This window comes from Hirundo rustica, chromosome 5, assembly GCF_015227805.2.
Source record: "Hirundo rustica isolate bHirRus1 chromosome 5, bHirRus1.pri.v3, whole genome shotgun sequence".
Classification (NCBI taxonomy): domain Eukaryota; kingdom Metazoa; phylum Chordata; class Aves; order Passeriformes; family Hirundinidae; genus Hirundo; species Hirundo rustica.
This window is the reverse complement of record NC_053454.1, coordinates 58,253,539-58,276,334: the sequence shown is the minus strand read 5'-3', so window position 1 is coordinate 58,276,334 and position 22,796 is coordinate 58,253,539. Positions and strand designations below refer to the sequence as shown.

The window sequence follows — 22,796 nt, the reverse complement described above, 5'->3', positions numbered from 1 at the left end:
AAGTCAGGATACTCAAGGAACTATCTCATAAAGCCAAATAATCTACCTTGGAGATAATGTCCTGAAATATGTAAGAGAAGAAACCTTACTGTCCCATCTCCACTGGGTATTTTGGAGGACAAGCAATCTCCCGCTATTTCCCCAAAAGGTATCATTGCACAATTTTCCCCACTGTTCTCGCCAGGCTTTCTTCACATACAACATATCCCCAGTCCCTTTTCAGTATGTGACTGAAATGACAAATTTTGGGGAGGTATTTTCAGACAAAGGCATCACTTCTGATAAGAAAATAGTTTAGGCTATGCACATTTGCACGTCTCCCTAAAATCACAGTCTCTAAAGATAATTTAACACACATTTGAGGAAATGAGTGCTCTCAGATACAATAAGCACAGTCTTCTCAAATATGAAACAATGACATTTAGAAAGGTCAGAATAAGCAAGAGATCTCTAACAAACACACGATACCCAAGAACGTTACTTTTATTACTCCTTTTTAATGGTGTTACTTTTGAGAGAGCTCATTGCATTCTGATCTACTATTTGTTTTCCTAGGCTACTCTTAGGATATCACTCGAGAGGCAACATATTCAGGTATGATTGATTAGGAAAACATTAAAGAAATAGTATTCCTTTCCCAAGGACCGTAAGATAAAGTTACCAACGTGTCAGAGCAGTCACTGCAAACCATGCTGACGCATCAAGCCAAACAGCACGTTCTCCACTGAAAAGCTAACTTTCACCCACATAGCTTTTTCCTTTCAATCTTTATTTTTTAAACATCAGCTGTACATTCCATAAACTCTAAAGGAGGTGTGTGAAATGAGGATGTTTGCAAGCATTAAAGTGTCCAGCACAGCTAAGCCAGCAGTCTCCAATGGGGCCTGTAGCTGTTTTCAATACATTAATATTTAACAGTAATAAGGATCAATTCCAGCCACCCATCACAAGGCTCCCTGCATCCTTTCCTCCATCTATCCTACTCCCAGTAGCACTCATGAACATAACCCACTGGCCTGCCAAATAACATCACCAGAAAAGTCTAGAGTGGATTAAGTACCACTGCCCCCACAGTCTATGTAAAAGAGTTCTGCTCTTTTGGGGCAAAAAAAAAAAAAAATCAACAACTAAGACCTATCACAGCATCAAAACATTACAATCAAAAGCAGTTCAAATATTGTGCTGGCTTGACAAGTTATATCTCCCATACACAGCAATATACAAGATGAAGTCCTGTACAACATTACTTCCTATTTCTAAATTAATTAGCATCTGCTCAGGGAACAACTAAGCTTAATTCTAGTCCATCAAGATAAGCACTACTGTTGCAATGATTTCTTTCATGTATAATTTTTTTTTTTTTTTAAATTAACGAAAAGCGCAACACCACAACAAAAATGTGGACAATGAAAAGCCACCCTTGCTGGAAAAAATCCTTCTCATAAGGATCACAGCCCCAATTTCTTCTGCTACAATAACTTAGAGGTAGCAAAGCCCTCAGCTGCTTCCCCAGCCATCTCATCCTCACCCCTTCCCAGCAGCTCTGAGAGTACAGCTTCCCTAGAGAGTACAATGACATACAACTAAAAAACAGTGAAATGATAAAAGTGATCATCTGGAAATTTCTCCCCAAGCAGCTGCTAATTTAAGGATCTAAAGCAGCCCATAGTACCAAAGTGCGACATGCTCTGAGGAGAACATTAACCTGGGAAAGCGAGTCACTTGCACTGGGGCCCAATCCTGCTCACCTGGCACGTCCCCACGGCACCAAGGCCATGGTGCTGCTGCTTCACATTTACATAACGTGAGAATCACACGAGTGTCAGGTAAAAACTAATTAATTACATCTCACCTGCAGATGTATGTGTCACAGTGGTAAACTTCTGAGAGATTAGACATTGATACTGCAACCTTACTTCTTCAGCTCCTTAGAAACTAGGTTTAAGAGTTTTTAATCCATCACAATTCCTTTTCAAAGCAGTAGCACAGTCTAGATTATCAAACTATATATACACCATATTAGAAAGCCAAATTTACCATTCACTTAGAACTACTAAAACACATTTGAAAGGAATATCAATGTGGCTTTTAATATTACAAAGACAACCAACTCACAGCACCTCCCTACAAAAAGCAGAGGATTTTCTGTTGAATTGTTTCTCAGAACACACAGAAAAAGTTAAAAAAAAAAAAAAAAACCCACACTTCAGTCACGCACAACAGAGTCAACACTGGAGAGTGCAGTATACAGGCAATTATGTTTGACATTATCTTAAACTGTGTGTTAAATCTTTCCTCAAATTTTACTTCTTCCTTCCTGAGCCAGTGTTTTCTCACAGTCTGTACTGCACTGAACTCCCAAAACTAAGACTGGGTTTTGAACACTAAAAACAAATCGGGTATTTAAACAGGAAAACGCCTGCTAAATTCTATGGGATTAAGTAAAAACCTTCTAAAAACATGCTCAAAGACACTTTACATTTCTGATGTCTTCAATTATCTCCTTTTGTAAAGTAAAACAATATTTTTATTCAGGAAGAGTAAATTCTGTATAACTGCAAATACAGATTACTGACGATCATCTAGCACATTTTCATGATTAAAAACAATATATGCTCCAAACCTAAGTCTTCAAAATATAAGGTCATTACTATGATTCCATCAGCACAAAGATCTCACCCTCTAAGTCAGTGCCAAAAGTTCTGCTAACTTCAGACATTATAGTAACTCCTGTACATGGCAGAAGGCACAGAACTGTGCCTCATTATCTCTTCATTCAGCTTAATAACCTGCTTTTGATTAATGCCCACCTCACATTGGGGTCAAACTACACCTTCCAAATATTCATTGTCTGAAAACATCAGTAGATGATAAAGGGAATGAAGAATCAATTGGCTACTAATTAATAGACTTGCCAATCAATGCATGTACCTCCACTTTGTTAGGCCTCATTTTCAGGCATGACCCATGTAATATGCACCACTAATTATTATATTGCCTCTCAAATCAGGTTTTTGTGCTGTGTGACAGTATTTCAATGATCTCCTTTTTAAGTTTAACACCGAATCTCTTGCTGGGAGGGATTCAGCAGGTTTGGAATCACATACCTGTTTTATCAAGCTGTAACAATTTCCTAGCGTTCTCTCTGAAGAGGCTACATCAGATGTGATTCTATGGGGTTTTGTTATGGTTCCATGAGAAGGACATTAAGCATTAATTCCACTGCTTACTCCTACTCATCAGTTCCGTTTGTACATCCAGGGCTGGCACTGGTTTTTGCCATGAATTTAAATTAATAATACGATAAGCTGATTGGCCTCTGTGACCAACAGACTTAGCGGAGTCATTGTTTCTAAGGATGTGCTCCCTTCCGTAATTCTGGGCTAAGTTTTCCCTCTAAAATCTGTACATTTGTTTCTCAATATAACCATGTTTATTTTGTTTGAATGGGTGCAGCTTAGCACACAACCACAACTCCTACAGCCTGTCATTATTTGCAATTCTCCTAACTTTGTCCCATGTGCAAATATATTGTCAAACATTTGTATTTACCTTTCTAAATACTGCTACTCCATCAGCATTCCTCCAGTTGCTTCAAACTTCTTCAGCAAGCTACAAGATGTTTTAGAAATTAGCACTGCCAAGCTATACAACCCCAGGACCAGAGACCTTTTCTCAGACAAGTTAGGTGACTTTGCATTATTCAACATATTCACCTAGCAACAGACCTACCTGTGAATCTCTCTGCTTGATTACACATTGATTATCATAACTAGTTCTTTTTGACACTCCTTCAAAACTTTTAACACACTTGACTTCTAGCCTATTTCCTCTTTTCCCACCCCCCTGCCCTTTTCCTGTTGTTTGCTTTGCAGAACCAGTAAAGACATCAGGCTGCCTTCTAAGTTTTGTCATGGTTTGTGTCTTAAAGTGCACGTTAAGGGCATTGCTGGAACTCAATCAGCTTTATGAGTTTCCTTCTACCTCAGAAGTCAGGGGCTCCTAATATTGATAGTCTAGTATTTTTTACTGTTCCTCTCCTCTCACTCCTCTTTATCCCCAGCATTGTTCTCCAGTGAGCAGCATGTCAGGTCTCCCACTCCTATGAAAAAGCCAACTGCCACATTGGACTGACAGATCCTTTCGAACAGGAGCTCCAGAAACTTCCTATTCTTCTTTCCTACCCCCTGAATTCTAATAAGCTCTTACCTTATAAAACATGCAAGATGTGATTGCCTTTAAAGCTCATTTATATTATTCTTTGAGCATACAGTCTGGTGTTCTTGGTGCCTTCACCTTCTCCTTCTAAAAATGTCAATCCGCCTCCTTTTTTTCTCCTATTACACTCATTTTTGGGTGCCAAAGAGTGCCTGAACAGATGAAGGACACGAGGGCTCTCAGTATAAAAGCGGTAAGTCTGCATGACATCTCACAAATTTCTGTCAACATTCCAGCCATCAACTCTTCACCTTTCCTTCGTCATATTTGTGGGAAGGCTCCGAGTGCCTTCAGCTTTGGCCATCTTTCTAGAGCTGCCATCAAGCTGCTTCTGCAGTTCATGTCCTCATCCTACGCAAATAGGTGTAAGATCCAGTTTTACCCTCAAGAGAGTTAAAAACTTGTTTCACATTCTCACCACCTTTTACAGACTATTTAAATTTTTTGACTGCTTGGATCCTTTTAAACTGTCATGTAAACTATCTTCTTGTTTCACTGATCTAATCACAACGCACATCCAAGCCTTTGAGCTTTCACTGTGCCTCTGCAACAGACACCCTCTGCTCTGCCTTTATGGCTGTTCATAGTTCAGACTAGTCCCATCTAGCAAATAATAAATATCTTAGGGTGATCCTAACAATTTACTGGTGTGTCTAGCTGGTACTACTAACCCCTTAGTTTCTAACCCAAATATCCTTCCTCCTTCGCCACCTCACATCACCCTTTCTCATAATAACAGATACCCGCAAAATACCTGCACAGACTAAGACCTACCTCATATTCAGCTTTTCTCTAGCAAATACATAAACCCTCAATTCCTTTTGCTTTTTATCTAGAGGAGCCTCAGATAGTAAAGGCTCTCAGACCCTCCTTACCAGAAATCAGAACTAAGCTTCTACCTAACTGAGCATGACATGTCTTCCCCAATGCCTTTTTTTCTCCTTTTTCCATCTGGCTAGTCTAAGAATATTTTTTGTTGGCATCCAAGGTTGAAAAAAAACCCCTGAAATACTTTGGCAGCGTCAATAATCAGATACTTACTTTACTCTGAGAATTCTAAATAAGAAAAAAAGCATTTGTATTAAGCACCATGAAGAGCAGAGAGCTAACACTATCAGTTACTTGCTTAAGTGACAGTTTCTTTCCAACTTCAGCTTAAGTAAACTGATGAATTACATGCTTTAATGTTAAAAGCAAGATTAATCCTTAATGTCAACAGTAGAACCAATGCCTATAGTTTAAGGGTAACCAGAGAATGAAACAATTTATGAAAGAGAATTTTTCTGGAGTAAATGAGGACTCTTGAGATACACAGCCTACGCCAGAACTGTCATATATGTTTTAAATATACGTCATATATGTTTTAAATGGTCATCGCATAGGCAAATCATGGTAAAATAAGAGGATAAAAATCGATCTTGACTTTTGACACAAACAGTTAAGAGTCATAGACAAGGGATGATGGGGACAACGACTGAGGAGAGTAGGTTAAAGATGCTGCAAAATCCCTGTTGCCACCTTCCAGTCTGATGTTTTCTGCGTCACGAGGTGGGGAAGCAGCAGCTGCACTGCTGTGCAGCCACCCATCTGCCCCCATCAGCATCACAGCTGCATCCCACCCTGAGACAAGAAACATTAACTCTCCATAAATAGCTAACTTCCCACAATAACACAGAAGTTCAACCAAGTAGAAAGTAGCTTTGCTCTTCCGTTAATTCATAGGTATGCAGTGTGTTTTCATTTTAACAGGAATCTGAGATTTCTGATCAAGGATAGAAAAGAAATATTCGTATCATAAACATCCTTGATCAAGCAAGTACTTAGTTCCAATTGTTACATCTTCAGCATCTACACAAAACAGACGCAAAGAAACATAACCAAAGTTGCCTCACATAGTTAATAAGTCTTTAAATGATCCCATGAAATGAGGTACCAACTACTCTGGAAAGGATTCAGCCATTCCTGGAAAGCTAGAAATAACTCCACTGGAGAAAGCTTTCTGTGATAGTTATCAGAGGACTCTGCAGTGAAGAAGTGCCTTTTCTAGATGCAGGATTGCACCCTTTATTCACTATTTACAGTACCACTCATCCTGTGGTAAATCACACCAAACACCAGGTGAACTCAGATACTTCTACTTCTTCCAACTTTTAAAAAGTTTTCTGAATTAATGAAGCAAAGTCATCTGTTTCTCAGTAAACTAAGAAACTGTGTACTTTCATTTGCCATGCCACTAAAACTGGTCAATCGTTTATTACCTCCAGACCACAGAAATTATGCTTTTTAAACACGTTTCCAAATCAAGGTGAAAGCTTGATTGAAAGCTAATAGTGACCTATTATTTGGTTAAAAAAGTAACCATAGTGAATGCTAAAACCAAACAAGAGAGTTATTTCACTGCTCCTGAATAATGGGTATTTTAGAGGTCAGAGTCTTGTAAATACTCTGAAAAATAGATTTGTATTACCACATTCCATTATCCAAAAGTACCTATTAAAAACCCCAGCATGTAGCAAACCCTATACACTGCAGCTCTGCCCTGGTATGCATAAATTACATAAATTTGCAGTTCTTACATAAATTTAGACATCACAGACTCATCCAGCCTCAAGCCAGCAGAGCAAATGGACAGCAGACAACCCACATTCCCATCAGTTTCATGCTGTCACACAGAACACACACAGCAAGAACCAGATCCCTGCACCAGTTACTTTTTTCTCTCAGACAAAATAATTAACACAATTATTCGAGCTGACTACAGTTTTTCCTAAAGAAAGAAAGATCAGCTTCGATATATCTTTCAAATGTGTGCATGTAGAAGCGTGTGTATGTAAGGCAGAAAGTAGCTTCCCTGTAGAAAGTTTTCCCAACTCCATAATGGCTCAGATACGTCAGGAAAAGGAGGAAGCTGTGCTAGACAAAATTTGCCTCAAGACTTGATGACGCAACTCAAGAATTGTGGCCAAAAGGGCCACAAGCTGTTTGAGTTGGGGTTAGGAAAGGGAAAGAAATCTACAAGTTACTTAGGGGCAAGTGGAGTTTGGGGACCATCATCCTGTTCTGGCCTCCATCTTTTCGATTTTTTTGTCCATTTATAAAATGCAGAGCTCAATTTTAAACAAGCATCTTTCTAGAGATGCACTTACCTGGTATCATTAAACAATTAACCTGTAAAAATTAAACAATTATTACAATAAATATCCCCCTTACTGCAGAAATCATCTTTCAACATTCAGGAGAAATACTGCTTGGATTATTTTACATTCAATGAAATACAAAAGACATGTAGCCTTCCACTGAGCAAGCTAAAACTAAAATGGGTAAAGAATCCAAATTTATTTCTCAAGCTGTGAAAAACCAGTTCAAGACAGAGTCACAGATACAACGTTGGTATGTTAATTGTATCACGTAATTAAATTCTGAAACACATCAGAAATCAGATACAAGCCTGCAGAGGGGTTCCTCTTTTGATTTGTGTACTCCATGATAACAAGAGCAGTATCTAAACTCAAAGATTACTCATTTTTACCAGAGCTGGCTTGGCAGGAAACCACACATGATCTCCAGCCTTACCAGGCTGGCCGGATGCCAACCGATTTTATGGCTGAAAAATGCAGTGTTGAACTGAAGCTACTTCCTGAAAACCCTGACAAACAGTAAGATAAACAGACTGTCCCACCACTTCAAAATTTTTTTCCTAGCACTGAGTGTGGGTTTCCACCAGTCCAGGTAACATTAACCTATGGTCCAGCCCTGTATTGAAACACGCAACAGAACAGCTCATTCTCATCCATAAGAATGAGAACTGTGAAAAACCAGAGCAGATCAAGAAGGGGTACAACCACCAGGCCTAAAAGTTTCCTAAGTCAGAAGCACTTCTTAAATACCATCAAAAACTCCAAGTCCATGAAAGTATTCTCCCATGTTTCCTTTTCTGTTTTGCTAGTACCAGTAAGCTGTAAGATGTGGCTGTAAGGGTGCTTCCACCCCAAAAAGGTGTGCAAAGGCTCTCTCCTGTTGTGTTCCTCTGAGGAATGTTTTTTTCCCCTCAGAGTCCCCCTGAAGCCTGTGCTATGTAGTTTAACCCTTCTTTCCTGTTTTACCTACTCCCAATCCTATTGGCTCAGGACCAATATCTTACCTTGGCCCAAAACTAGATAAACCCCCGTCTCTTCCTGTTCACTCTCTCGCTTCTCGTGCTCCTGGACCATCACATCTAGAATAAAGCTTGGATGGAAGCTGGGGGTGAGAGAGCCACTCTTTTGAAATCTTTATTCTGTCTGTATGAAATATATTTCCCTAAAACCCCTGAACAACTGAGCTAGCTAGAGCCGGGGGGTGGCTAGAGGGAGTATATTTCACTCTCCCTCAGCTGTCAAACAAACATAACATCGTGCTGTTGTCTCCTTTTCTCTTGCTATTAAGCTTGCTTCACTTGCAGTCACTTCCTATGACTTCTTAAAGGAAGTTTCTCACCAATAGTTCCACAACCTGGCCAATGATAAGGGCTAACTGCTACCACACTGTGTATGTAATGGGTCTCTCACAAGAAAGCCACTCTGAAATATTTTCATTATTCTGCTGACACTTGGCTCTGCCTCCTTCCTCATTTTGTTCACCTCTCCCCTTTTGCCATAACAGTCACTTCAGCAGAGGAATGGATCAAGCTGGATACCTATGGCTTGTTAAAAAAACCTACTGAAAACAAGATAAGCAGCCCTTAGGGGAAGCTTTGTCAGTTGTTTCGATTGAACATCCAGGTGGCAGGTTTGTTGATCTCCCCTAAGAACACCTTCAATCTCCCTGTTGGTTCAGCAAGTCACAAGAACAGCTGGGAAGGAAAGAAGTGACAGTAATGGAATTCACCTTGCACTAAGTGCAACTTTCAAAAGAAGAAAACAGAAAATTAGAGAGAAAAAGAAGAGCAAATAGGACAAAGATTTCCAGAAGATGACGGCCGAACAAGAATACATTTTTTCCTGACCAAATGAAAAACACTGATGGAGTGGGAGAAAAACAAGAAGAGGAATACTTTCTAACTTGCATATCAGCCTTATAAAAAAGTTCACCAGCTCTCCCCTGCAGGATCTCTGCTATCCTTGTCACCAGTGAAGCGAAGCAAAAGCATGTGAGGAAACCCCAAATGCAGTGCAATGCATGTTCTCATCCACAGGAAGGTGACTGAAGAGCTGAACAGCTACAAGTCTTTGTTCTGCTTACACTCTTGTGTGCTGGGTGAGGGAATTTACTTTTACCAATAGAGGTTGGCTAGGGCACAGCTGGCATGTAGCAAAGATATGCCAGTGACTTCCATCCTGGGATTAATGGCTTTCAGCATTCCAAATTGGCCCTCTTACAGCATTATCTGCCCCTGCATGTCTGTGTGCAGAAGGTAGAGAATTAAAGAGATGAAGGATTATTACAGGAGATCAGAGATTTTTAATAATGTCTGGCCTCAAGGAAAGACTGACCCATTCTCCTGAACTCACCCTTCCTTCCTTCAATCCAGATTCTAGTTTTAAGTCTATTCAAGTCCCCTTCCCCTGCCCCGACTCCTGTTGTATGCATGTGTGTGAACACGTGGATGTGTTTACTTTGAACATTTCTACAGCCTCTAGATTTCATACACTGAAAGCAGACAAGCACTGGCAATGAAACCAAGGCAATTCTCACACCAACCATGAAGATATGATACACCTCATTTAACAAGATGTAAAAGTTAGGAGATGTTTACTACATCATGAGACGAATTTGATTTTTGGTAACAGTGCAGCAAGTAGACTGTAGCAAAAAGATTACTCACAGGGCTAAAATGGCCAGACAATGTATATTGTGTATGCAAAGTACGGACCAAAATTATTCTTTATCTCCAGAAAAAAAAAAAAAACAAACCAAAAACGTACCTTCTGCGGACCCAAAGCTCTCCAAACAGAAGTCAACTCTCTGATAGGAAAGTAGGACCCACAATTACATATGAAAAAGCTTTACCTTCACTGGCAATAGCTCAAAAAGACTTAACTTTGTATAACACACATCTTACTTGGAGCCATCAGGTGGGAAAAGCTGTGATGGATCACATAGAATTGCAGGACCTACTCTTGCAGCAAGATGAAAAACAAACTGTCTGAAATTCCACATGGCAAACACCAGTCATCCTGATCTTCCCCTCGTGACTAACATTGGTGCACTTATTTTGTGACAGCATAGCTGTGTTCTGCTCAGCTGTTAACAATAGCTTTGTAAGCAAGTGTTTCAGGGCCTTATGGCTTTTTGATATGCCTATGTAGCTGCTTTTCTTTCCATTTCCCCTGCTATGTGCCAGGTTACAGAAACACTTCCAAGCAGCAGATTCAGAAATAGAAAGAGTTCAAGGCCAGGTTTCACACCTGCAACCTTGCAGTTCTAGGCTGTTGCAGCCCTGAAGACCAGTCTTGTTTTAAGTCCAAGGCTTCCTCTAACATCCAGGTTTTTTGTTCAGTAATTTCAAATGAAGTTTATGATTTTTTTACTTGTTTTGGGGGCAGGAAGGGATGGGGAGGGGAGTAGGGAATATTACTGTGTAGCCATTACACATAACACATTTTACTCTGATAAATTTAATTGAATGCCACAGTAATTCATGAAAATTAATTTATAGCCCAAATTAAGACATTGACTCACTCCAATCCCCACAAAAAAAACCAAGACCAGCTACTCCTATTCAATATACCATTCATAACCATGCTTCCCTAAATACTTCAAAGGGCAATATAAGTTAGCACAAAGTTTTGAAGGGTTAAGAAGCAATTCTAAATTTTATTTATTTTCAAATTCTGCAGAAGAGTCTGTTTTCTAATTCACTATAAATATAGTATTTAGTTTACAGCAGCAGCAGCAAGCTATCACAAACAGCCCATATGATTCCAGAGTGGGGGGATAGGACACAAATGCCCTATAAAAAGAACAATGCAGCCCCTCTTTGACATAATGTGCTATGTCCATGTATGTGCCAAGGAGAAATTTCAGCACCCAGAGGGTATTCAAACAGAATAAGGCATCAGCAGGCCCTGTGGTTTAAGACGTATATTTTGGTTTGTTTAGAAAACAAGTTGTTCTGTAGTTGGACAAAGTGCTACTCATGACCTATTTCTTGACTGCAGGTGTGACTTATGCAACTTGTGCTGATTTTCTGCTCATCCTGGACAGACTGCACTACACTGCCTACCTTACACAGGACTTTTCTTCCCATATTGCTCTAAAAGCCCTGCAAAATTGCTTAATAATCTCTAAGTCTCTGGCACCGAAAAAAATAAAAAAAGAATGAAACAAACAAACAAGAGAAATTCCAAACCTGCGGCATTTGCTACAAGTCAAGAAAGGTACATAAAAATCCAAATAAAATTGTAAGGGAACAAAATTTTGAATCTGCATTGCCCTCTAGGAGAAATATAAACAGAGATATCCTCTGATACATACTGACTGCCCAAATGGAAAATAAAGACCCAATGACATGTTTAGAACAGGATAAACAATTCCCAGTTCTAGCTAATAGTCTTTCCCTCTCTTCATAGAGAGACAGAGAGACAATGAAAAGTCATTTGTACATAGCTGAGACTGTAAGTCATAGGAGTTTCTGCACTGCTATTCACTCTAAAATTCATTCAGATAGCAAAGGGGAATGAAGAAAGTAATTTCCCCATAGATACAAAAAACCCCAAAACAACAAAAAAAACCAACACCACCACCAGCAAACCCACAAAAAAAAAAAAAAAAAAAAAAAAAAAAAAAAAAAAAATCTTCATTTAGAAGGCTAGAAAACTCTGGAACTGTTCCTAATGTAAATCTCGGACAAATCTGCATTTTGCTGAAATGAGAACTTTGGGTCTAGGCCACAAATGAAGCACTCAAGAGTTCCCCATTAGGTCCAGTTCTACTTGAGACACTAGGATGTCAAAAAACTTCAGGGTGAAAATTTAGTAACCAGCTTACCACAGAGCAAAGAAGAAAGAAGTTGAAAGAAAAACAGTATCATCTGTGACTTAAGTTGGTCTTTCAGCAAACAAAGATCCTCATGGTAGTAAATACAAGCCTTGAATTGTTTGCAAATAGGTTTAATCATCTAATTGCCATGTACAAGGAAGGAAAATCTACGCACTATCAGAATTCAGTACAGCTAATTACTAGAAGGCAAAATAAAGATTTTTATCAAACGTAGTGTGTGTTCTTCAGCTATTATATCTATCAATATTTATATGTCTTACAGCCCTTTCTGGGTGGTTGCTGCATACATTTTGTGTGCAGTCAAGAAGCTTCTCGACTGCAAACGTGCTTTTAAAAAGAAACCTGGCCCGAACCCTGCATTTCCAATTCAAGCAGTGGATTCTGAAGCCTGTTAACTCCCTGGAGCAGCTGATAGCTAAAGACTTGTTTCCGCTTTTCTAACAATTTCCTGGTTTGCATAACAATCCTAAAAGAAACACACTCAAGAAGTTTTCTAGCACACAGAGATTTTTGTCTCCAACATAGTTCTAGTTTCAAGGCATAGAGAATATTTATATATAATAACTTTACAGATATATTTGTCTACAAATACATTTACATATAAATATGTATCAGCTGCTTGTTTAAAACAAGATTATGATAATTTCGCCATATCCAGGAAATACAAAACACTGGCTTGTGCCTGGTGCTTTACTCATGCCATTGTGAATAAGGGGGGGCGGGGGGGAGGGAAGGGGTTTAATGTTTAATTTCCTGTTAAAAACACACACAGGATAAAATCTTCCAAAGAGCAGTTATAAAACATGCATTTGTTAGCCAAGAAACTAGGTAAATATGGAATGAAGCCCAGGCTCACTTCTATTCCTTCAACCCCTCTCCAAAGAAGAAAGCAACTGAAGGCCACGGAGCGTATTTGGAGGCACGGAGCTCTACTCAAGGACTAGGTAATTCATGAGCCAGGCTGATCCACACAGCCTGCAGGCACTGGGGCAGTGGCTCAGAGCGTGCAGCGACGCAGCTGGGCTCGAGGCACTGCAGCGCTGCATGTGCACGGCACACGTGCCCGAGAGCCATTGTCCCAACTACTGACGGCTGTCCTGACACAGCTGGCTGCCTGGACAAGGAAAAGAGGCATTAGCACGTGGCCAGCAGCCTGAGGATCCTGCTACCTTTGCTAGTGGCTTTACAGACCACAGAGGGTATTTTTTCAGTAGTTACAAGGGGAAATGTTATCGCCAGATCCCACCGAAATTTCATCTGCAGCAGTTCAGCCTTCACTACGGATTTAATATATACCATGATGTATTAGGCTATTCTGCAGTTCAACCCACTACAACTCCCAGCCAAGCACCAAAGTTCTGCATGAAATATAACTACCACAGACTTTAACAATCCCAGCTCTTTGCCAAAAGGCCCAAATTAGACAGGAAAATGGACTGCAATAGAATCTTTATAAGTTTTCAACAGTAACACTGTCTTTTTGGCTCTTAGAATGAAAACAACCCACCAAGTGCTTTCTGTCTGCAGTGTTTGGGCCGAAGTAAATTCCTCAGTGCACACCTTGCTCCATGGAATTGAAGAAGCTGTAGCACTTCTTGCGTCCTGCTAGGATTCACATTCAAAATTAGATGTAAACAGCTCTGTGAGCGGCTTCAGCTTTGTTTTGTTTTTCAAATGAGGATAAATTTATTATTGCAGATGTAGCTCGAGAGCATTCTTAGCTTTTGGGAGCATATTATTCAAATTAACACAGCTTAAGCTTTTTAAGCACATAAACCTTAAGCATCTTCTAGTCAAGGCATTTAGTTTCACATTTGATGCAAGAAAGAAAGACAGAGATTATGTATCTCTCTGATGAATCAAATCTGATGGCAGGAATGCTGAGTTTCTTGCTGACTCTTTGCAAAACTGGCTTTGAAACTATAAACAGTCCTGAGTTTATTTCTAAAACCTGCACTTAACAGCTGTTGTAGGTATTTGTGTTCTTGCCTTATGAAATCAACCACTGTTAGCCACCAATTTAGCGACAGCTCACCAGCGACTCTTACTACTGCATGAGTTCAAAACCTTCCTGTTTATTTTCACTTGCTGTAACTGGACTTTGTGCCCTGATCCCATGGCCCTTCATGTGAAAAGACAATTGGCTAAAAACATTAGGAGAGAGAAAAGGAATAGGGCGGAGAAAAACTAACACAAAATGAGCCGTGACTTGCCTCCTTAGTACGTGCCCCCAAGCAATGAAATTTCAGGAAAATCATTATGGTTCTGGCCAGCAGTCAGAATATATAAGATGTTACACACCCTTTGCCTCACTGTATGTTGCTACTGCACACTCCAAGCAAAAGGAAGACTTTCCCCACCCCCCCCCCCCACCCCCCATTGCTTTTCACTGGTAAGACAAGTTGACAAGTATTTACTGCTAGTTACAGCAAGGTATTAAAGATTCAAGTGAAGTACTGGTATTCTCCAGTGCAGTGGTGACCTGAGCCTTTAATCCAGATGAATTTAACTGTAAAGTGCATTAGCTCTTCTCATAAAAGATTTGCTTTAATTTTAGTTCTCTCTCCATTTATCTTATGGCTGTGTAATCTTCAGTAGAGGTCAAAGAGAATTCCCCAAAGAAACAGGAGCTGCTTCTTTTTTAGAGGAGAAAAGCATATTTAAGACAGTCCGTCCTACTTTTAAACATAAGTCGCAGGACAGTACTCCCTGCTGTCCTCTCTCTCTGCAGCTCTATTTGCTTCTTTAAATGCTCCAAAGCAATTAAATCAGCATGCATGTGCATCCACACATGTATACAAATGAAACATGAAATGAAAACACCTCCTGGAGATAGGATACACAGCCCATCTGATGCAAGGACTGAAATTATTATTAACATCTTACCATCATCCAACTCCAGGCAGAGATTGTAAACAGCCAGAGGCCTCTTAATACGCTGTCCCTGTCTTCTTGACTGCCTTGGTGGGGCATTTGGAGGAGACACTGACATAGAGATTGGCTCAGGGAAAGTAGCATCAGGCAGGGTTTTGAAAATCTGCAATCAAGAACACAAAGGGTGTTAATTATTTATCGTGAAGAGCAACCTGTGCAATGCAACTGTAAACCATTATCAAACAACATTTGTTTTGGATTTCATTCAAAGCAGACAGGAGCCAAAAAATCCATTCCTTCAAGTTTGGGAGTATGCCGTGGGTTTTTAATGAGCGCTTTCAAAATAAATAAATAAATAGATAAATATAATATGGAACTAACCAAGAGCACTGTCTACACATTAACCAAGCTGCCAATCAGTTAATTCAAATACAAAACAATTGCAGCCACATTTACCAGCTAGGATGAAGGGGAGGGAGAAAACGAAAGATACTACCTTAGGAACCAGTAACCAAAATGCTTTACAGCTTTAGCTAGAACCTGTAATTTTTCCAGAATACCCATTCCAATTTTCAAAGCTCGTGATATCATTATTTCAGCCATTTTAATTATAGAAACACCACACTCTTGAAGAGAGCAAGAGGAAAATTTTGTGGGCAGGGGTTTTCAGTGAGAAATACCATAGTAACAAACCAGATGAGAATTTATTCTGTTAACTACTGCTTATTGAGACAATTTTATATTAAATAGTGACATTCACAAAGATGCATATAAAAAGGATTGCATTTCCTGTCATCATTTGATCTCACGACCATCAGCATATCACCACTCCACACAGAATACCACGTCATTTCTCTCTGAATTAACCAACAACATAGATTCACTGTACCTGATAGCACTTTTTACTTTAACTGCCACATGAAGGAGACAATCTAACAGTGCTGATTTACTGCTAGAAATTATCAGTGTGCTGGCATGCAATTTACCAGCAGCCTTCTACAGGTGATCACAGCATGAACAAATCGGCTTCATATGTATTTCAGCAAAGACAAAGCAGCAGATAAAGAAAAACAGAAACAGAAGCTGTGTAAGAAAACTCCTGTGTCTCTACAGCACCTCTCAGCAATGCAATACAGTGATATAACAAGATACAATGAAACAGTATGATGTTCTTGTACTGTGCAACTTCATAATATTTACTATAAGGATACGTGGCAGGGAGGAGAGCTGTAATCAATATTTGAAGGGGAAGCTTTTTATGAAGTAGGAATTCATGCAGAAACTATAAAGGGACAACACAGATAACACATTTTTTGGATAATAACAGAACGTGTCAGATGCAGTATGACACTAAAACCCAGACAGGTGAGAAACAATGCCATAAGCATCCTGTACTCAGGCACTCAAAACATCATGTTAAAAGTACTAGAAACCCTAAATGCTATCACATCCTGGCCTGCTAACCCTGAATATTAACGTGTAGGAAGAAGTTGACCCAAGATCCTATGCACTGACTTACAGCCACTCCATCATCACTTTCATACTGGCAGGTAAATGGTACTGTGATGGTACTAAATAATCAACAGAGGACATATTCCATGAAAACAGTGGAGAAACGGTCATATTCCCAAGACTGGGCAGAAGAGGGCCAGAAGCCCATGTATGGTGTGCACAGAAAAGCCACAGCCAGTGGAAACATTACCTTCCTTCCCAGTAATTGAATGTTGCCATGGGGGAGGTAAAAATGCTGGAATTTGAAGTTCCCCATCCCACCGTTAGGAAAACTCTCTCCCCTCCTTCACATGCCTAGGAACAAGGGACCACGAGAGAGTGCCAAAATAGCAACTCTCTAAAAACAAAATGCTTACAAAGGGAGGAAGCTGCCCAACCTGGTTCTCCCCAGTACAGACACAGCAGCACTCTCAGGCAGTGACAAAGCTCTAGTTGTGCTCAGAGCTCTAAAGCCATTTCTTAAAACATGATGCAACATATAATAGTGAAATCTAATGTGCACCTCCATGGCACTTGGCTAACAGTACCACACTGCCCCCTTATGTGTAAATACAACGCTAGATTGAGCAGGCTTAGGGATAAATATTTGCTTCTGAAAAATTCAAAGGTACCAAAACTTGAAATGCCATCTTTTCCATGGACTGCAATTGGGCTTTCTGGCAAACAACTCTCTGCCAAGAGGTTTCAGCATGTTGTTTACTATGCCACATTCCACAGCTGTGTTTATTTCTACAGCCTTATCCATGGATCTCTGCTGAAATTAGTGTTGGTGAGAAGAACAAGTATTTCTCAGGAGTACTTCATAAGAGATGAGCTTTCTTGTATGCTTCTAGGTGACTTGCACAGGTTGCAGTGAAGTTCCTCAGTGTTTTTTACTTGTCTCTCACAAATATTGCAATAAACTCTTCCAAAACTATTAGCATGAGAAACTAAGAGTCACAAAGGCAAAAGACAAAAAGACCTTTTGCTCTTTCAAGCCGTTCATAGTTGTGTCCACCCCTACTTTGGTATCTTTTTAGTGTTTTTAGTAGGAAAATAAACTCCAGCCCAGCCCTAACTAGACGTTTTTCAGCAGCAGCCATCTCTTTCTGTTGCAGACCAAAGCCTCAGCTCATACTACAGGTTTGCAAAGGATAGCATCTCAAAAGCAAGCAGAACGTCAATCTCCGCCTTCAGAAGTGCACATACAGCATTCAGCTTATCTTTCTTCCTTTATTTTCACTTAACTAGACAAATGTTTCATCATGGCTCGGATATTAGTCTGCTGCACTGACAGAAGCACTGTTAGGTCTGCCTGGGAATGACGGGATGCAGACCTGCTCTATTTAAGTTGTGGGGAGAGAAGCTGGTTTTGGTTTTATTCAGATTTCCTTCTAACCTTATTAACTATTTAAATATCACTGAAGCCTAAATGCTTCATGGCTAATAAAAGATGCCAGCTGTGAGCGACCTGTTGTCAGAAGCCCATTGCATGTGCACAGAGGACTGAACTCAACATCACACACACACAATATGAGCACCTGAAATGGCACCAGCACACCAGGCAGTGTGCTGCCTGACTTGCACAAAACCATGGGACCACAGGTGAGCAACCTGAGAAGCACCATCCTGCACTGCAAGCAGCTGCTGTCAGATGCATGGCAAGGCAACCACACATATCCAATTGGAGGGAAACTGTCCCAAGGAGGAACAAATTGCAATGTGCTATTTTAGAGATGATCGTTCTGCTGCTCAAAAAAACCACGCTCCCTTAAGGTCAGATCTGCCATTATCACTCATCTGGACTGCAGAAGTCACCACAGCTTAGACTAATTCCTGTAATAAAGACAAGAGTGAAGTATGCTTATTGAATTACATCATCCTAGAAGTGATAAAAATATACTAGGCCAACCTCAAAGTTTAAAGATTTCACAGTTACGTCCAGTGTTAACACGGATTTTGAGACTGTGGTCAAACTGCATGAGATTGATAGACTATCAGTTCTCTAAAATTTAGCCCTCAAAAGCACTGGCATCCTGCCATTGACCTACCTGGGAGTAAACTCTGAAGGTAAGTGTAACAATTTACACCTGAGAGAAGACAAACATGTAGCACTCAAAATTTTAACCCAGCAACAAAACCCTCTGTTAGTCAGTCCCGGTTAGTCCACTATTGTAAATGGTTCTTTAGGTCTGACCTTATACGAAAGGAGAATTTCAAAGTGCGCACTGAAGGAACCAGAGGATGAATCTCCGAACCTGCAGTGTAAAAGTTGCAGCAAAAAACGATGAAACTCTGGTAGAGAAATTTAAAACTTTGTTAAGTGTGACCTATTTCTCTCTATGTAGGAGTATAAAATGGATGCTTTACAAGGCTAAACAAGCCACAAACCATCTTGGGCATACAGCACTAATAACAGCTCTGTCTAGAGCAGTGAGCCCAAGATCATCCCTACATATAACCATTCCAATTCCTAAATCTGTGTCCCACAAAGTCTGTGGCAGCATTTCTTGAGAGTAATGAGCCAAATTCAACATATTATCGTACTGTATTCTACCAGCAGATCCACATGGCAGCAGCCCAAGGAATTTTGCCAGATTCCCCTTAATCTGCAACAACAGTGTTGGACTCTAGATCCTGAGCTCTTACGAGAGCCGATTTTAGGTATTCAAAAAAACCCACGGCTGGGAGGATTTAGCTTGGCCTACTCCACAAGTTCACGACTAGATGTATAGCTGTACATGGAAATGTAGATTAGACTCTGCTGCTACAAGAGAATACTGATCTGTTTGTTCTGGTCTCAAGCAGAACTAATTAATGAATTTCAGTATGTTTGCCAGGAATCACTTTAGGAAAAGACCCAGACATCAGGTCATCTCTGTCTGCTTTGTTTCACTGGGGTAATTAAGATTCCCTCTAAAAATCAGTGGGAAGCAAACAGCAAGGACAGAGTGGGGAGAAAAAACTGGAGGCTTAGTAATAGAGCTAATGAAGATAAACCTATAAAAAATCAGCTGAAAGCTGTGCCATGATTTTGTTGCAAGATAAAACCCCTATCCCTCTCATAACACCAACCACCCAGCACGTGCATCTATCTCCTTGGAATATATAAACACAAACCTGAGCACCAGAAGACACTGTGCAATGCAAAGGACGCTAGAACGTGCAAGGTCATTCCAAATTCTCTGGAATACTTTTCAAGACAAGAACAACGTAAATTTCTATTTGGGCAATTTCCCTTCAATACCAACTTGATTTGCCATTGTTAAATAAAAGATACAAAGACTGACACTTCCACTAATGTTCACTGAATAATATAAACCACCACCCAGCTATGGCTCATGTACTGCTCTCCCCTTACACATTTTACCCCTATGGTACTCCTTGCATTTCCATGACAACTGGCTATATTATATGCTGATCAAAGAATATTTTATACATTAGCAGTTAATGGGATAGTGCAAGAGGCACTTATCACCACGGTCTTTCCTTGACTTAGCTTCTTTTCAATGTAATGCAAACCAAATTCAGGTTAAACTCACCAATCTGCACAAAACCAAAAACCATATATTTATATCAGAGATTAAAAAAAAAAAAAAAAACCACCACACTAAAAAAAAAGGCCAACTGTCTTTGTGGTTCACAGTGTGCTCCTACTCAGATAAATTTTCAAAATGTTTTTCCTCTTAGCATAATGAAGACAATGGTCGTACCCTGCTTTTTGCCATTTTCTGAAACCAAAGCAATGATGTCTTATGTCAAACTACAATTTTCCTGTAGATATCAGCATTTCAGAAATTGCAAGGTGAAAATAAGCATCCTCAAACACTACTATAGTAGTTCAGCCACTAATTATAACCACTAACCACTAATTGTACACTAATTGTAATCCATTTTTTAACAGTAAAAACCACATTCAATAACATGAAAAGTTCTAGGGTTTTTATTCCCTATTTGAAGGGATTACAGAAGCTGATTGGAGTTATTAAAAGTTTAACCATAATAGAAGCTACAAAATATCAACTTCTAGAGAGATAGGACAAAAGTTTTATTTCAAAACTGATTTCTGCACCAATTCTAACAATTTTATAAAACCTCCAGAGTACTGAAAGCTTTTTAAAAAATGATCCTTTGTTATTGTAGTTTCTTACTGGTTCACATTTTTATTTTACTATGGGCAATGTTAGATCAACAAGTTTCATTCCTGGTTTTAGTCAAAATGACCTATTTCTTTTTCTTGTTCACAAACCCAGTTCAATAAATAAAAACTATATGCACTAGGAATTCTTGATATCTAGACAGAATCTATGCTCAGTGTGCAAAATGTGATTAAAGCTGATTACTTTTAAAATTTGCATTCAATATTTTTAAAACATTTACAAAATTCTCCAAGAAAAATTATCAACAACTTCATCAGAATTCTTAAATAACTTACCTCCCAAAGGTTACCCTCATGTCTACTCCAATACAGTTGTGCCTGCCTCAAATTAGTTATCCTGATTTTTGCACTTCAACATTTAGATACTGTAAAATATGATTTGCTGTGCACTGCTTTCTGTGAGATTACACAAGATGCAGGTCATCTGAGGCTTTGGATTTTGAGGCGTGAATTCCACTACAAACCACAAAATACTTTTATACAGTATTGTGGGAGGTAGAATCAGATCCAGAGCTGAAAACAACCTGTGGCTCAGTCTCTAGAGGGCCCCAACCAGAAAGCATCAATAATGCTCTTGATGCTCCTGGCACACACTGTTGAATTACCGTGCAACGTTGGATGCAGCCTGGAAAGTAACCAGGTATAAGTCAAAACGAGAAACAGGAAACATCCTTGGCTGTGAGCCAAACCACAAAGCTCTCTAAATAAATAAATTAGAATCGAATCCATCCAAGACAGCCTTTTCTTCATTGTGAAGACATCATTTGCTGCGCCCATCTGCCTGGCAGCCGGACCACCCCTACCTAAATGAAACATTGCTTAGAGGGATTTGTGGACACTCTGAGTCTCAGTCTACTTCTGACTGGAGTATTGCTATCGGCTCTTCTTAAACAAGAACAACGACAGATCTGGACAATCTGCAAACTACAAGAGCGAGAAAAGAGCCCAGGGAAATTTCAAACAGACCTGATGTATCAGCAGACTCTAATAGCCATTCATTTGCCCTGACTGACTTGTACTGTGTAGTACAAGTTTTGAGACGTAATGAAGAAACTTCAAAACAACATTACAGTCTGGAGGACAGCTGTGAAGGAGGGGGATGAAAAAAGGAAACCATACCAAGGTTAAAACCGCATGTCCTTTGATCACTCGTGAATTATGGGTTTGTTGAGTCAGCCTTTCTAAAAACAGCACTCCTGATACAAAGACTGCAGCTTCCACCATATCACATAGCACTCCACCTTTTAACAATTCATGAGAAGAATGCTCCTGATGGCAGCCTGGTCACTGCTATCAACCAATCCATGTTAGCCATCGAGAGAAAGGAGAGAGTTAACTGCACTTCAGGCTGGGAATGCCTCCACATTTGTCCACTGCACCAGCAGAACAGCAGTTCACCTTCTCTTCTGTGCTGTCCTACTCTAACTCACACCAAGGAGAGTATTCCAAAAGGGTTATCTTTCCCTGCTATACATAATGGCCAAGTGTATCTTGTTTAGTTACAGGAAGTACTTAAAATAGCAGAGAAATGCCTTTAAACTAAAAGATTGAATAGCCAACCTAACTACCTCGATTTCTAAAACATGACACACTCCTCGAAGGAAAATAACGCAGAAGGAGAACTTTTGCATGTAGTTTCTCTTACACAGAGTGTGAGAACCCCTAAGATGACGAAGGATGGCACTCAGAAACCTAAGTCAAGACCCAGCAAAAACAATGGCCAAACACAGCACAGGTAACATTTATCTCCCCTTCATTCGTAATAATAATATTTAAAAAAAAAAAAAAAAAAAAGACATATATACATGTGCATATACACACAAAACCATATATATATACACACATATCTATTTTACCGCAGATTTCAGGAACAGATAATATAATTGAGTATAAAATCCCACATCTGAACCCCTACCACACTGTCATTGAGCAAAGCATCAGAATGAAATGACAAGATCTTCAAGATCATTGCAAATGACACAGTTCCAACCATAGCCAAACACGCAGCCTCATCAGCATTTTCTTTTTCACAGATATCCTTGCTGCCATTACAAAGATTTATACCATCATTGCT

The 22,796-nt window shown here is 39.7% G+C and overlaps 1 protein-coding gene across 1 annotated transcript in view; it reads right to left on the bottom strand.

The window, feature by feature from the left end:
• The window catches only part of ARHGAP10 (Rho GTPase activating protein 10), a 144,869-nt gene that overhangs the window by 20,454 nt on the left and 101,619 nt on the right, over positions 1-22,796 (bottom strand). Inside the window, exon 19 of the mRNA XM_040064972.2 lies at positions 15,085-15,235. Within this exon, the coding sequence (XP_039920906.1) occupies positions 15,085-15,235 (151 nt within the window). The remainder of the gene's footprint in view (positions 1-15,084; positions 15,236-22,796) is intronic.